The sequence below is a fragment of the Danio aesculapii genome, chromosome 20 (genome assembly GCF_903798145.1).
Source record: "Danio aesculapii chromosome 20, fDanAes4.1, whole genome shotgun sequence".
In the NCBI taxonomy this organism is placed as follows: Eukaryota; Metazoa; Chordata; class Actinopteri; order Cypriniformes; family Danionidae; genus Danio; species Danio aesculapii.
Genome location: NC_079454.1, coordinates 20,836,290 through 20,852,523, shown reverse-complemented (window position 1 = coordinate 20,852,523; position 16,234 = coordinate 20,836,290). Strand labels below are relative to the sequence as shown.

Sequence of the window (16,234 nt, the reverse complement as noted above, 5' to 3'; positions counted from 1 at the left end):
GGACAATTTAGCCTTCCCAGTTCACCCGGAGGAAACCCACACAAACTCCACACAGAAATGCCAACTGACCCAGCCGATGCTCGAACCACCAACTTCTTGCTGTGAGGCAACAGCACTACCTACTGCGCTACTGCATCACCCACAATGCTTACTTTTTTATAAATTTTCCCATTGTAATATTTATTCATTTATTATGAAACAGATAGTTTACTTAAAAAAAGGTGAAATATGTCCACATTTACTGAACTCTCCTTGTTTTTTTGAGTTTCTTTTTTAGGATTTACTGAAATATATATATATATATATATATATATATATATATATATATATATATATATATATATATATATAGTTTGAAAAAAAGAAGAAGCTGGAAACCTGTTACCACTTACTTCCATATAGTATTTATTTATTTATTTATTTATTTATTTATTACTATGGACAATGACTATCAGTATCCAACATTCTTTAAAATATTTTCCTTTGTGTTTAATGAAAAAAATAAATAAACTCATAAAGGGTTGGAACCACAAGAGGTGGAGTAAATGGAATATATTTTCCTTTTTGGGTGCTGTTTTTTGTTATTTATTTTATATTTTCTGTAATCATTTTAGTCTATTTTTTGTATTACAAATTGTATAATAATATTTCGTTTTGTTCAACCTTTTAAAATTACAGTATGCTACTACTACTATTAATAGTATTGTTAGTAATAATGGTAAGGTTAAATCTAATCTTTTGCATTATTTCATATGTAAAAGTTTACAAAGTAAATAAACTAGCCTAACGAAAATATTTTACAGGCAAGTAATTTTATTTGCGTTAAAAAGGCTATAGTGTGTTTCTATTCTTGACCACTAGATGGCAGCGGTGTCTAATTCAAATGAAATAAAATGATTCACAAGTGAAGGTGACAGTACTGTAAAATGTTTGAGGAAAATATTCCCGCGGAAAAAGACGACTTTATTTATTAGAAATAAGACAGTGACAGTTGTGAGGTGCAGTGCTTTTGTTGTTGTTGTTTTTACTCCTACCTAAAATATGCTCCAGAATGTAACGACTTTTGAAAACTGAGGGGAGTTTGAAATCAAATTTAAGAAGAACGAGTTATTAACAAAGTGTTTTCTCCCACTACTACTTTCTGCATTTGTGGCTGTCAGGATAGGAGTAGGAAGTGCAGTAAAGCGCAGGGAGTGGCTTTAAACCCCCTCTCCATCTACCTGACTCTCAGAGCTGGACTTTGACTGGGGAACTTAAAGGAAATAGGAAAACACCAGGAGCACAGCATTGCAAGGTTAGTAAACGACTCAAACACAGGGTTGGCGGCAGTAGCAAAACTACACACTAGCTGCTCAGCCTATCTTACAAAAAAAAAAAAAAAAGTCACATTAACAAGTCGATAAGCCTAAATATGCTAGTTGTTCGCTCATTATAATCACACAAGATGCTATGTATATTAGAGAACAATTTCCGGAGTTTCGTAATGTATTGACAAACACATACTTGGTTATTAACTGTGTTTTACACTTATTTGTGAATGTTACAGTGTGTGGTGTGTTGTGGAGGGCAAGTCTGTGCAGGTACACGTACGTGCACGCGCATTCCAGTGTCTTCACCGAGCGTGTAGATATTATTATTTTGTCCACGCAACACGCTTTCTAGGATTTGATAGTTCTGTCCGCCTCTGTTTGGTGTTTGTTTTGTCTTCAGGATGGTTTCTGGTTGTCAGTTTCTTAAGTAGTTCAGCCTGTGATAGGCGTTAACCCAACGCAATACTTCATTTGGCCTGTTTGGTGTTAGGAGGATTAAGTTTCTGGAAACTTCATACAGTTATGACCTATAATTAAAGCCTAGCAGTATATACAGGTAGGTGTATTATACTTAATACGAAGAGTAGCGTTTAGTAAGTGCTACATTTATCTTTGTTAGAGAACTTTAGAAAAAATAAAACTATTTTAAATAGTAAAACTATTTACATTCTAAAACGAATAAGATTGTCCACTGCATTTACATGTTTTAGTCTTGTTTTTACTGTCAGCTTTTTGGAATGATAAAGGTCTTTTTCAACATTAACAACAGTATAAGAACCATTAATAATTCGTGGTTAATAGTTAGATTGAGAATGATTTCTGAAGACACTTGTGGCACTGAAGGCTGGAGTAATGAAGAAATAGTAGCTTTTCCATCAGTACCTAATTGTAAACCTTCAACTGCCCCACCAAGAAATACATTTTGGATAGAATTTCTTAACTCCTAATGTCACTAGTTAACACACTCAATGCATTTTTTCAACACATACCATACTTCCTAAAGTTTCACCCTCTACCAAATGGTTGATATGTCGGTTTATGGAAAAGGACTGGAATTAATACATATACTATGAAAAATCTGAAAATATGCAGTGTAAGACCATTTTATTTAAAAACATAATCAAAATAAAACATTATTAAATAAATCATGTTTATTTTTTAAGTATGCCATAAAATATTTCAGATTCTCATTTAACATGTTTTCATGTTTTGTTTTTTGTTTTGTTTTTTGCAATAAAACCAAAATCAAGTGTAGTAGTGCAACAGGATTATGTTTAAATAATTTCTTGTAAACCAACAAAGCTGTGTGTGTAAACCATTATTTAAAACACATATTCTTTAAATGACTTTAACAGTCATTATTTAAAACAGTCAAAAAATGGTCAACAATTTGGTAAAGCAGGCAGTTAAAGAGTTAAAACTGTATTTAAATAAAACTCTTATTTATTTGAAAAAAAAAAATAACAATATAAATGTTTTACTGCATTTTGATTGGGATTTGTGAGCAGAAGAGACTTCAAAATGTAATTCCAAAACGTTGACAACCAGTGTATTAATATAATAGTATATTTTATTAAAGTGTCCTGGGCTTGCTTTCTGCCCTCAGTCAAGGAAAGTGTGCTTCATTATGTAAACAACAAGTAAAACATACTGTAGGCTATATATGAAGTACTGTATATAATACAGCAAAAAATAAGTAAAACATGTATTCAAAATTTATCACTTAGCAAAAACTAAAATTCAAAAACATAAAATAGGAAAAACATTATGATTTTTTAAAATATGCAGTTTTAAAGTAACATTTAAAGATATAAATTTTCCATGTTCTGAAAATATTTTCATTTGGGCTTCTCCCTTCATATGGGCTAGATCTGTTTTCAGTGTCTTCTTTAGCTCCGAGCTAGTGTTAGCTTGTAAAAACTATTACTGTACCTCCAGAGGTCAAATCCCACATACTTGTTATCCGTTAGCTTAACCATTTCAGAACAACTAGTCAAGTCATTCTGGTTGCTACATTGCTACTTTAACCTAATTTAACTAAACAAACTTTTAAAACAACGTCCACTTAACTCAGAAACTTCTGTTTAATAGTCACTTAGAAACAAAGACCTGAAACCAAAAAAGCTGACACCTTTTTTTGCCATTCATGATTATTTAAACAGTAGCACTAGGAATTATGATTCATATTATTATTTATTATTATTATTATTATTATTATTATTATTATTATTGCAAAGAAACTGTCATAGTACAAAACTGGTTTAGTTTCATGTACACAAATACAGGTAGCGTGACAGTCTTGCTTGAATGAGTTAAAAAAAGACATGTATCCTTCTAGGAATTCATTGCCTCAGGGCAACAAAACAGCAAGACAGGCTGTAAAAGAGAAACATGCTCACATACATGCACAAACCTCCTATAAACTAGCATCTTGCAGTTCTTTGGATTTTAAGTCAAACACTGAAACTGCAAGACACTCTACTGCAAATCAGTCATTTATAATGTATCAGCATTTCAGGAAATACAGTCACATGGGTGTGAGGACAGGCTTGTGATCAAACAAAGTGTATACTTTAGTCTAATGGATAATTTAGTTGTAAGTGGATGTACAGTAAAATGATGTTTTAGGAAGCAAGTGAATGGAGTATGTGAAGGTTTTTTTATTTTTATAAATTGGATTATGTTTAATAAGGATATGCAGTGTATGGGTGTGAAATCAATTATCTGAGGTGTTTAATTGATTCAAAAAACATTTTTATACAGTACTTTTTACTTTTCATACACATTTATGTGTACATACAATAAGCAAAGAATATTTCTGCATTAATCTAATTCTTACTTAACATTGTTAGAGTGATAGTTTGCCTAGAAATGAACATTTTATCATCATACTCTCCATCATCAAGATGACAAAAATAAAGGAAATAATGAGTTGAAGCAGTGATGAATAAAGGTAGCACGTTATATGGAAGTAGTTTGGCTATCAGAAGTATGACAAGGAGCAGATTAAAACGATCTGTAAAGTATGTCAATGGTTTGTGAAAACCAAGTCTGGCAACACAACCAACCTATTTAATCACCTACAAATGTATAACACCCCCCCCCCAATCAAAACAAAACCTTGACAGTTTTGGTTGTATTTTTATTGTTTATATTTTGCACATTTAATTTACCTCCTAACGCCAGATTAATCTTTTAAAAATGTATTTTACCATTTGTTTTAATTTAAGGCCAAATGTGTAATCTGTTTTTAAACAATATTTTAAATAGTAATTTATTGAACCCTCTAATTATTGTTGCATCAGTTGGGAGGAGGACTTTTAAAGCTGGAAGCATTACCAACTTATATAGAAATTTATCGTTATTGTTTAATATGGAAAAATAATTATCGACTTTGCATTTTTGCCATATCGCCCAGCCTTATACGGAAGTCAATGACTTTTTCCAACATTCTTTAAAAAATCTTCTTTTGTGTTTAACAGTTAAAAAAAGAGAAACTTATACAGTTTTGAAACAAGTGGAGGGAGTGATGACAATTTAAAATTTGGGTGAATTATCCCTTTAAATAAGTACAAAAAAGTATTAATAATTAATAACATGAACAGTTATATTTAATATTTTGAAAATCAGAATTAATGTAGCATTTTCTTTTTTAGTGTTTTATTTTAAAATCACTTAAAAATCGTTTAATTTTCATAAATCAAAAGTGTTATATGGGTCAAAAATAAAGAGGATGTCGGATTGTTTTTCATGGATCAAATTAATAAATATGTAATACAGCTTTAATACACTCTCACCCCCACCCAATATGTGTCCAATGAGTAAAATAGAGCTAATTCACTGTATAATTCACTGTCATTTTAATTAACCATCCCTGTGTTGGGTTGTGGCTAGAAGGGCGTAAAACATATGCTGGATAAGTTGGCGGTTCTTTCTGCTGTGGCCACCATAGAAAACGAATAAATGAATGTATACTGTACCACTATCCTTTAAACCACTACTGTTTACCCATTTGTTAGTAATTGAAAATGTAATGTAAATGTATTATGATCATGCTTGCTTAAGAAGACATTGTATGTATTTTAAATCAATGTTGATTGCAGTTTTCAAAAATGGGATCCTTCTATCCATATACAGTGTCATGAATTACAGTAAAAAAGCTTTAGCACATGTCATGAATGCTTCAACTAACTCCAAACCCTGTTCTTGTTTTCCAAACTACCAGATGAGATGACTGTGTAATGGTGTGTGGATTTCTCTGAGGACGTTTCTAGGACATGGCAAGTGATGCAAGCACCCTCTCCTGGAAGGTACCCGCTCAGGACTGGGATGGGGGCATCAAAAGCCCCGACCTGGGTCCTGTTGGAGACGGCGGCCCTGTGAAGATCATCAAAGTGTGCTTCAGTAGCAGCAACAACCTCAGCAAGAACTTCAAATTGGTCAAATGTGACAGCTCATGGCAGATCAAGGTACTGGGCGCATTCTGCACACTGTTGGCAACATTTTTCATGTTCTCAAAAGAAAGTATTTCATGCAGAATATGCAACACACACATATACAGCTGATGAAAAAGAGACCACTTTAACCTTTGTGTGTATTTACTGGATTAACAGTTATATTATAAATATTTGAAATCTTTTTAATATTTTGAACAATTGTCATCAGTTGAATCATTGAATCATTTTTATTTTAAATTTGGAAGAAAAAATATATATATAAAAATTATGTCCTTATACTGGTGACGCGGTGGTGCAGTAGGTAGTGCTGTCGCCTCACAGCAAGAAGGTTGCTGGTTCGAGCCTCGGCTGGGTCAGTTGGCGTTTCTATTTCTGGCTATGACAGGACACCTGTTCTAGAGGCACTCCGGCCTGTAGGAATGAGGGGTCGTTCCAAGGGCTGAGGGCGCAGCGATACAGCGCAGTAATAGTGACTCAGTGTGTGTCCACATGCCATGCGCGTCTGGGGACTCGATCGTGAAGCCAGTGCTGAAGTGGTCTCATATGGAGTAATCCGAGTGGCGTGACAGGGACTGCGGATGCCATATGCCCCAGAAGCCTCTGAAATAATTTCAGTGGGACCACTATTTTGCTGTCGAACTCTCTCAGACAGTTCAGCATTAGCTGAGCGCGCTCTCCGGAGAGGTGCCTGTCATGGTGACCGAGTCCAGCTCCAGCCCAAGAAAAGAGATCCTCTGCATGGGGGCGAGTTTGCTCTTTTCTCGGTTGACCTGAAGCCCCAACAGGTGGAGGTGCTGGAGCACCTTGTCTCTGTGCATAATCAGTTGCTCCCGAGAGTGGGCTGAAATCAGCCAGTCGTTGAGATAATTGATAATCGAGAAATAGTGCCTGAAGGGGCACTAAGGCACCCTCCGCGAGCTTGGTAAAGACCCGCGGAGACAGAGAGAGCCCGAAGGGGAGGACTTTGTATTGCCAGGCTCGACCTTCAAACGCAAACCACAGAAACTGACAGTGGCGTGGAAGAATGGAGAGATGGAAGTATGTGTCCTTCAGGTCTATCGCTGAAAACCAATCCAGAGGACGAACGCACCTGAGGATGCGTTTCTGCGTGAGCATTCTGTACGGCAGCTTGTGCAGATAGCGGTTCAAAACACGCAGATCTAGAATTGGTCGTGACCCACCGCTCTTTTTGGGCACGATAAAGTACAGGCTGTAAAACCTGCTCTCCATCTCGGCTGGAGGGACCAGCTCGATTACATCCTTCGCCAGGAGGAAAGCAATCTCCTCTCGCAAGACAGGGGCGGACAGGGGGCTGACCCTGGTGAAATACATACCTGTGAACTTTGGGGGTCGTTTCGCGAACTGAATCGCATAGCCAAGTCTGATTGTGTGTATGAGCCACCGCGAAGGGCTGGCCCGCGCTGACCAAGCAGGCAGAGCTCTCGCTAATGGACTCATCGCTACAATTGCTGACGTGCCAGCGTGGAGTGCTCATCCGGGAAGCGTGAGGGTCCCGCAGAAGAGCTGGAGGTGAGAGATTCACTCTCACCTCGCACCCAAGCTCCGGAGGGGGGGCTTGAGGTGTGGGAGAAAGGAGAGCGTCCTCCCAGAACCTGTGAGCCACTGGCGAAATGGACAGAACCTGCGAGCTGGAAGGCATAGCGTCCCAGACTGGCAGAGTTCGGGCTGTCACATCCGGGGAAGTGGAAATGTGCTCTTTCATTGATGTTTTCGTGGCACTGAAAAGTGCTGTTGGAAATGAGGCCCGGCCCTCTAGCGGGGAAAGAGCAAATTCCCTCTTCTCCCGATGACCTGTCTCAGGGAAGCTTTGTGGTCCATTTAACGGACTTAACAGCGCCCTGGGCAGGGGGGGGGGCTGCCTATTCCAAGACGGGGGCAGGGAAGCTCTCGTAGGTGGGAGCAGCTACGGAGCAGCAGATGTGGATGGCTCAGCGCGCTGAGAGGGCTCACGGCCGCGCCGATAGATGACATTACCCATTGCATCAGACTGCTCTCTCACCACCTTGAATTCCTGGGTGAATTCATCGATGGTGACGCTGAACAGGCCAGCCTGGCATATGGGGGAGTCAAGAAAGCGGACTTTGTCCTACCATCTGGTTAGACAGATCGCTCGAAGCTTGGATGGAGCGCTTGGAGGAGGGTGAGGTCCACGAGCCAGGAGGCGACGGATAATCTCCCACTGGAACCCTCAGACCTGCCCGAGTGCCCGCTGCAGTGCAGGGGACAGCTGGGGTGGTTCGCCCTTTTGCAAGGGCTAGCTGTGATTTAGTTGCGCAACAGACATGCCATTGCAATGATGACATGAACTGCCCGCGAGCACCGCATTAACATGCTGGACCCCCAGACATGCAACGCAGTGCTCGTACCCATCATCCGGGGACAGGAAACCACTGCATCCAGAAACGCACAGTCAGAGCGCCATCTTGAAAAGGACGTGCTGCACGACTGTGTTACTTTTTTACGAAATTTGCAACTATTGGCACCGTTCTGGAGGACCGGATCCATAGAACGCCAGGCAAGGGTGAGGCCCAGCTCAACCGTCTGCCACTACTTGTGCACACTCTGGACCGGGAGACCGCTCTCGTTTGCTCGAAATCGCTGGAAATCAGCAGGAGGAACCCTCATCGACTCTCTCAGAAGTCTGTAGAAGTCTCTGAAGCGAAAAGGATGCCTCTCCTTGCTTTCCTTATGCTTTTATTGCTAAATTGATTACAACAAGCATCAGGTACGCAAGCTGACGCTGCCGATTCATTGGCATTTCATTGGCCTGTTTACATACTCTTTCAGACAATTGCCTTTCTGAACGAAATTCCCATAAGTGGATTAAATTCACTATAGCATTGAAGTTCCCCATCTGAAGGGGAACCCATTGTTGCAATGTGCTAAATAAATATTTTCATAATTTGTAACAGATTTATTCTTTGAAACTTTATTATTAATTTATGCAATTGCAACGTCTTGATTTTAGTAATGTTAGTACATAGGCAAAGCCAAAAATGCAATGGTACTAATAACTGCCATAATTTATTTCGGTGTTTCGGTTTTCAGCCTTGGTTTCCTCTTTTTCAGTTTTCGGTTTCGGCCAAGAATTTTCATTTCATTTCATCTCCAATCATTACTGTGTGCCACAAAAGAGCTTGCACTTCAGAGTTTTGTTAACCCACTCAGGGCCATTTGCTTAGACTGTTAATTAAAGGTAAAAATGTTGTAAATACTGTTCCGTTTCTTACACAAACTTATCATTTCAGTTCATTAGACTTCATTGTATGGCCAGGTACCATGGTTATTAGTTTTGTTTATCCTGCATATGTTATTTTTGACTCTCACACTGTCTGTAATCATTGACCCTCATTTTATGAATTACCCAGTTACCATCAAAAAGTCTTCTGTATTAAAGATGACTAAATTTACTCAAAAAAAAATAATAATAATTTAGTGTGGAATGTGAACAGAATCCTTTTTAATAATATCCCAAATGTTGTATTATATTGTGTGAACACATGGTATTTTGCTTACCCATTAGACTATCATCCAGTCTATTCTTATCAGTGGGCGTTTGGGCCCAAATGTGCAAAACCCGGGTTGCTTTGGCCTGAGGCTCAAACACCTCAAATCTGAGGAGCTTCACTGGCTGCACCCAGACCTGACTGTAGGAGAGGTGGAGCAGCGCTACGAGAGTCATCACGCAGAGGCAGAGTGGAGGTGAGGGACCACAAAACCACTGTTGCCTATTCAGCAATTTTGTTGCTAGATTTAGCAACATTTCAGACTACACTAGCAACATTTTTTTCAAAAAGCAATGACGCAACTGTCAGCTATTAAAAAATATATATTTGGCAACTTTTGGAGTCAAAATGATGAAAAAAAGGATGTTTTGCAGTTAAAGGATGTGCACCAGTCAAAGTGAGATGAAAAGAAGCAATACACAGATCATTTGGAAAGCTGCTGCTTTTTTTCACACAGTAAATCTCACTGTTACATCATTATGCTACTTGTTATTAGTATGCACCTATAATTGACCAGGCAGGGAGACTGTATGATAGCAATATTAAAACAAAAATAGTAATATGGCACACTGTCCTTTTTTAAGAAGTTTTTGTATAAAACAAGCTGGTCAAATATTAACCACGTACAGTTGAAGTCAGAATTATTAGCCCCCCTGAATTATTAGCCCCCTGTTCATTTTTTCCCCAATTTCTGTTTAACGGAGATACAAAATTTTAAACACATTTCTAAACATAATAGTCTTAATAACTCATTTCTAATAACTGACTTATTTTATCTTTGCCATGATATGACAGTAAATAATATTTTAGATATTTTTCAAGACACTTCTATACGGCTTAAAGTGACATTTAAAGGCTTAAGTAGGTTAATTAGGTTAACTAGGCAGTTTAGGGTAATTAGACAAGTTATTGCATAATGATGGTTTGTTCTGAAGACAGTCGAAAAAAATTAGCTTAAAAGGGCTAATAATTTTGTCCTTAAAATGGTTCATTAAAAAAAATTTAAAACTGCTTTTATCCTAGTCAAAATAAAACAAAAACTGGACTTTCTCCAGAAGAAAAAAATATGATCAGACGTACTGTGAAAATTTCCTTGCTCTGTTAAACATCATTTGTGAAATATTTAAAAAAGAAAAAAATCTGACTTCAACTGTAGGTACCTACTTGTATACACTAAGCTTTAACTGGTCAGAATGTGTATTGTTAATAGTTATTAAACAAATGTAATCTTTCAAACATTAATTTTTTTTGTTTAATATAGTATTCAGAAATACATAAATATATATAATGTACAGTATTACAATTTTTACTTATGTTTTAAATACTTTATACATTTTCTAAACATAAAAGCAGCAAAATGTGGTTTTGCTAAGATGGCTGCTCGATGTATTTTTTTTTGGACAATGACAATTTTGCTTCATGGTTGCGTAATGACACAATCACACAATTGCACCACAAAATCATTTAGGAACTTCTACAAGAAATTTTATCAGCAGCTTAATCTGAAAATTTGTTTTCAACACTGATTGACTGATGTATTTGACATCAAAAATATTCCGAATTTTGCATTTCCGTTTCTTTTAGGTATGACCTCAGAATCCGCTACATTCCCATTGATTATATGAAGAGGTTAAGAGAAGATAGAACGTTTCTGCTGTATTTCTATCAACAGGTCAGCAAATATCTGCAGATTTGCTTTCCGTCTGTGGTTGCATGCAGAAACCTTTTAATGAAAACTTCATCTTATGGCAGGTGCGCAGTGACTACATGCAGCATCATGCTAGCAAAGTTAGTGATGGCATGGCTTTACAGTTGGGCTGTTTGGAAATCAGGTAAAGAACAGTAGACTCTGTTTGCTTTTATTGATGTTGTTTGCTGCTTGACCAATACATTATTACTAGAGTGAAAAGTAATTTAATTTGTAATAAAATAAAGTCATTTGGTCTTTCAGGAGATTTTATAAAGACATGAATGCCAAAGGTCTAGAGAAAAAGTCCAATTTTGACCTGCTCGAGTAAGTTCATATTGAATTCAAGTTTATTTGCATAGCATTTTTCACCATAATTATCATTCTAAATTTTTATTTTCGTTTGTGAATAAAATTGTGTTTTTTATTTATTTATTATTAGAAAGGACGTTGGTCTCGACCTGTTCTTTCCAAAAGGACTCATTGACAGTATGAAGGTTAGTTTTATTTTTTGCTTTTCTGTGGTGTCAATTGAAAGTTGAAGTTGTAAACTGTGGTAAAATACTGTAAAGTGCTTTCTGGGTACTAGAACACCATGAAATTTATTCTCTTTTGTGTCAAATTCTGTTTAATGTGTTGCTGCTTTTTTAAAAATTTTATTTTAATTATTCAATTAAATTATAGCAATCAAAAAGCTTGAAATTACATTTAAAGGTTCAAAACACCCTGCAGTGCTTTTATTGAGATTTTAACAGATTTGTGTGTGTTGAGCATAATTTAAGACAACTTTAGCACCTGTCATCTTTAACTGTGGGGAAAACTGGATAATTTTGAGCTTTTGTCAGCTAATTTCATCTTTCGGTTTTAAAATATTTTTTGCTGCGGGAACAAAATCGTGACGTAGCGCGAATCTGCTAGTGGAGTGATGACACGTTGGTTTCTCATTATTATTCATAGCAGAGTTTTCTTATCCTATGAGAAGACCCTGCTTCTTAATTATTCATGAGAGCACATGCTTTTTGAAGGCAAGGCAGATCTGCCAAACTGTGAGAATGGTTGCATCTGTTTGTTTCCATGATGCACTGGGTTTGTTGCATGTTTTTCCCCACGATGCTGTCAAGGCCGATACAGCAAAGCTGTTGGTTTGCAAGCGTTTTTGTCGGGAGAGCTGTACGAGAATTGAAAATGGCAGACTTTGTCTTTTATCAGTTGAGTTTGTTACCATTCAGACACATTTAATGGGTTAATGGTTGGAATAGACATTGCAAGAGACCTGCTGCACTGCTATACACTGTGTCTGCATTATACATATGTGTCTGCATTCAGACCCGGGGATTAAGGAGGAGAGAAGTCCTCCTCATTTATAGTGTTTATATAAACATGATTATCTAATGATAATATAACAAATTGTGGTTATGTGTATATGAAATTACGAATAACAAATGTAGCAGAACATTAAATTACTTGCTGTTTATTTCTTTGCATTTTAACTTTGTAAACTATAAAATCATGGGTCTCTTCATGGTTTGTGCCAACTTTTGTGAGCTAACTGACAACAGTTGTTCGCTTCCCTCTTTTACCCCTGCTCTGCCGGCCACACCCACTGCTCCCTCTGCTCTCAGCACTCCACGACCATCTCGGAGCATTTTTGGAAAAAAATTCGGAGGTAGACCTGAACCAAAATGGGTGGGGGGCTGTTCATGGCCCTTTAAGTAAATTTTACATTAAAGAAACTATGAAATATGTTTTTCCATTGTAAAATTCCATTGTATTCCTATTAAAAAAATCACTTTGAGTGTATTTTACTGTACAACTTCATCAAGTTAAACTAAGCAATGGGTTGTCATGAAGATGCTTGAGATTCTACAGTATGTACTGTATGTATCTTTGTATGTACATGATATGATATTGAATGGAAAAAGTGAATTTCAGGGCATCGAATGATAAAATTTATGTGTTCATGTCTTCATAGTGATTACTCAAAAACCACATAAGCATCATGTGCTTTAGAATGTGTGAAGTATAGAAACTGTACATACACGCAGACTTTCTTTGTGTGGTTTACCACTAGTCTATATCATAAGTTTGAGAAGGTGTACAGAGCTACAGTACAGTGCTTAGATTTTTTTCCATCCTAACTTTGCCAAATTCCATTTTAACTACTGAATTCCAAATTTCTCCTACATTTTTCACATCGCTTGTTAACCAATCAAATGATAGTAATCAGCCACTACCACAAATCAAACCCGTGCTAAAACAGAAAAATAAGAAAGTGCCACTGTGACAACGGAATTACATCTAAAGTGTAACATTTTGCTTCCAACAGCAGAAGCAGTTCAGAAAACTCATACAACAGACATTTCAGCAGTATGCCATACTAAAAGAGGACGACTGTATGGTCAAGTTCTTTGAGACCTATGGAGAATTCTCCAACTTTGATGAGGAAATATTCCCCTGCGAGTTAGTGGTGAGTTCAATAACTTTGATATTTACAAATGATGGGAATAGGTAATAAACTTAAGCCCTTCTTATAAGGATAGTTGACTCTGAAATGACATTTTGCTTTTAATTTACTCACCCTCCGAAATTTGTAATGCATGTCTTATTACATATACTTGCAATGTTTAGTCAATAAAACATGTACATATAAAACTAAATCGTTACCTGTGGATGCTGATGATGCTGTATGTTGAGGTCTTATGAGGTGAAATTCACACTTCTTCTCTCTATTAAAGGTAATAATGTTGTAAATAATGCTCGGACTCTGACACAGGCAGAGTGCTATGCTGTTACACCCATGGACCATGAGTGTTAAAAGAAAAGTTCACCCAAAAATTAAAATAACCTCAACTTGCCCTCCCCCAAACCTTTATGAAATGCTTTCTTGTTGAACACAAAAGAAGACATTTTGAAGAAGTCTCTTTGATGGAACCAAATTGGCTTCCATAGCAAAACAACAAAAAACAATATGGAAGTCAATGGGTGCAATCAACCAGCATTCTTTAAAATGACTTCTTTTGTGCTCAACGGAGGAAAGAAAAGGTTTTGAACAAGTGAAGGCTGAGTAAATGATGACAGAGTTTATTTTTGGATTAACTATCCCTTTAATAGTTTTTTTTTTCACTCTCAAAGGTGTAAATAGCCATTTCCTTGCATTTTAAAAAATCACAAAGGAAGGATCATGATTTCAGTTTGAAATCTTGAAGAAAAAAAGTCACTTGACATCTTTGATGGAATACTAGCAAAACTGTGCTTTTGGATGAACTATCCCTTTTATATCCACACAGCAAGGTTGGAGTTTAGCAGTGGATTTAGTCATTGGTCCTAAAGGCATTCGTCAGAGAACCAAAGCAGATTCCACGGTGAGCTACTTAATATTCTATATTCTATTAGTCAATCAACATCCAAATGTTAAAACGTCCAAAAGTTCATTCTGTTTTATATTCCCCAGGCTGTCTGCCTTGCTGAATACAAACAAATCCGAAGTATCAAGTACAATGCACAGAATGATGGCAGAACATTGTTATTTATTGAAATCGAGGGTGCAAAACAGGCAAGAGCATTCCCACGTCAATATTCTGTTCTTACTTTATATTTTATCCATCAGTTTCCAAGACAAGGCTTAAGGCTAGTCCTCGACTAAATTATAAGTATGTGCCATAATGTAGTTGCAAATACACACCAGTAATGTGTGTAATTTTTCTTAGTTTAGTGAAGGCCTAGTCTTGGCTTAACCTAAGCCCTGTTTGAGAAAAAATCCCTATATGTTCATTGGTATTTGTGTACTAAACTACCTGTGACCTTTTCTCCATTCCTAGCCTCTCTCTGTCAGCGTGGCATCTCTGACCATTGCGGAGAACATGGCGGATCTGATTGATGGCTACTGTCGACTGTTTAACCACACAGACTCATCAGTGATAGCTGGACCAAATAAAAGTAAATCTCAAGGTAAACCCAATTAATGTACGTCTTAGAATGCCAATAGCTGTCTTATAGAGTGTCAATTAAAACAGTCTGAACCTGTGTGAGCTTGTCCCTGAAGCGTTGAACTTTATTCATTGCCTAAAGTTTTCTTTAAACTGCTGGAAGTTTTACAGTTGATCTAATAATAGCAGCTTTGTTCTTCTGCATTGATTGTTGTGCCTTTTGAATCATGCCTTTTGTTATTTCTGTGGTTTTGGCCGTATTTCTCTGTGTTGGAAGCTGAGATTTATCATTGCTCGTCTTAGGTGTGCAGTTGCGCAATTCCCTTCCTGAAATTCCCTCCGGGTGAGTACATCAGCATTCCTCTCTCTGTTTCTTCGCCTCACGATAACAACACAAAATAAATATTAATGACTGTAACTCTGGAGTGATCTAATATAGAATGATTTACAAAAAAGTGAAATGATTCTGGATGTGAATATTAAAACATTGTACTGTTTTCTGATATCTAAAGTGTTAGTCAACACAGAATGAAAATTCTGACATAATTTTTTTTCATTCTCAGAAATATAGGTTTTTCCATTAAAAGTCTATTTACTATGACTATTCAGTATGTTCACAAAAACACTGATGGTCCAAATGTCTAAAATAAATAAATAAATAAATAAATAAATAAATAAGTAAATAAATAAATAAATAAGTCATCTGCACTGTAAACCCAAATAAGTTGAGACTACTCTAATGATTTGAGGAATATGATTCCCTCAGTTCGTTTGAATAATAGGAAATCGACAACTCGATTAAGTTCACTAAATGTGGTCTCTTCATTGAATTAAGTTAAACATTTAGGTTATCTGTAATTAAACTTTTAAGTACAGATAATTTAAAATGGCTAATAGAGTAAACTTCCACATTTTTCAGCTTTTACATTCTTTACTTACTCACAGGACCGTTTATATCAAAGTTGGAATTTAGCCGCATCAGGTTGGTATTTCATAACATCTAATTTTTACGAGGTGGGTTGTTAGCCCAACGCTCAACCCCCAACCAGGACATGCATGTATACACTACGGATAATTTAGCTTACCCCATTCACCTATAGCACATGTCTTTGGACTTGTGTGGGAAACTGGAGCACCTGGAGGAAACCCACACCAACACAGGGAGAACATGCAAACTTCACACAGAGACGGCAACTGAACCAGCCGGGACTTGAACCAGCGACCTTCTTGCTGTGAGGCGAAAGCAATACCCACCGTGTTGCCCCTGTGTGTATTTAAATTAAGAAAAATGTATCTAAGCATTTAAACATCTACTTACTAATTGACC

The 16,234-nt window shown here is 36.9% G+C and overlaps 1 protein-coding gene across 2 annotated transcripts in view; it reads left to right on the top strand.

Moving 5' to 3' along the window:
- Window positions 1-1,153: 1,153 nt before the first annotated feature.
- Window positions 1,154-16,234, top strand: part of ptk2bb (protein tyrosine kinase 2 beta, b) — a 37,249-nt gene continuing 22,168 nt past the window's right edge. The window contains exons 1-12 of one of the 2 annotated variants that reach the window (XM_056480831.1): window positions 1,154-1,294; window positions 5,536-5,779; window positions 9,312-9,490; window positions 10,879-10,966; window positions 11,047-11,126; window positions 11,246-11,308; window positions 11,424-11,478; window positions 13,308-13,448; window positions 14,269-14,343; window positions 14,433-14,534; window positions 14,800-14,929; window positions 15,211-15,250. In XM_056480831.1, coding sequence (XP_056336806.1) covers window positions 5,588-5,779; window positions 9,312-9,490; window positions 10,879-10,966; window positions 11,047-11,126; window positions 11,246-11,308; window positions 11,424-11,478; window positions 13,308-13,448; window positions 14,269-14,343; window positions 14,433-14,534; window positions 14,800-14,929; window positions 15,211-15,250 — 1,145 coding nt within the window. In that variant the 5' untranslated portion in view covers window positions 1,154-1,294; window positions 5,536-5,587. Of the gene's footprint in view, window positions 1,295-1,702; window positions 1,867-5,535; window positions 5,780-9,311; window positions 9,491-10,878; window positions 10,967-11,046; window positions 11,127-11,245; window positions 11,309-11,423; window positions 11,479-13,307; window positions 13,449-14,268; window positions 14,344-14,432; window positions 14,535-14,799; window positions 14,930-15,210; window positions 15,251-16,234 lie in introns of those variants that run through there. The other variant, XM_056480832.1, reaches the window with a different exon arrangement.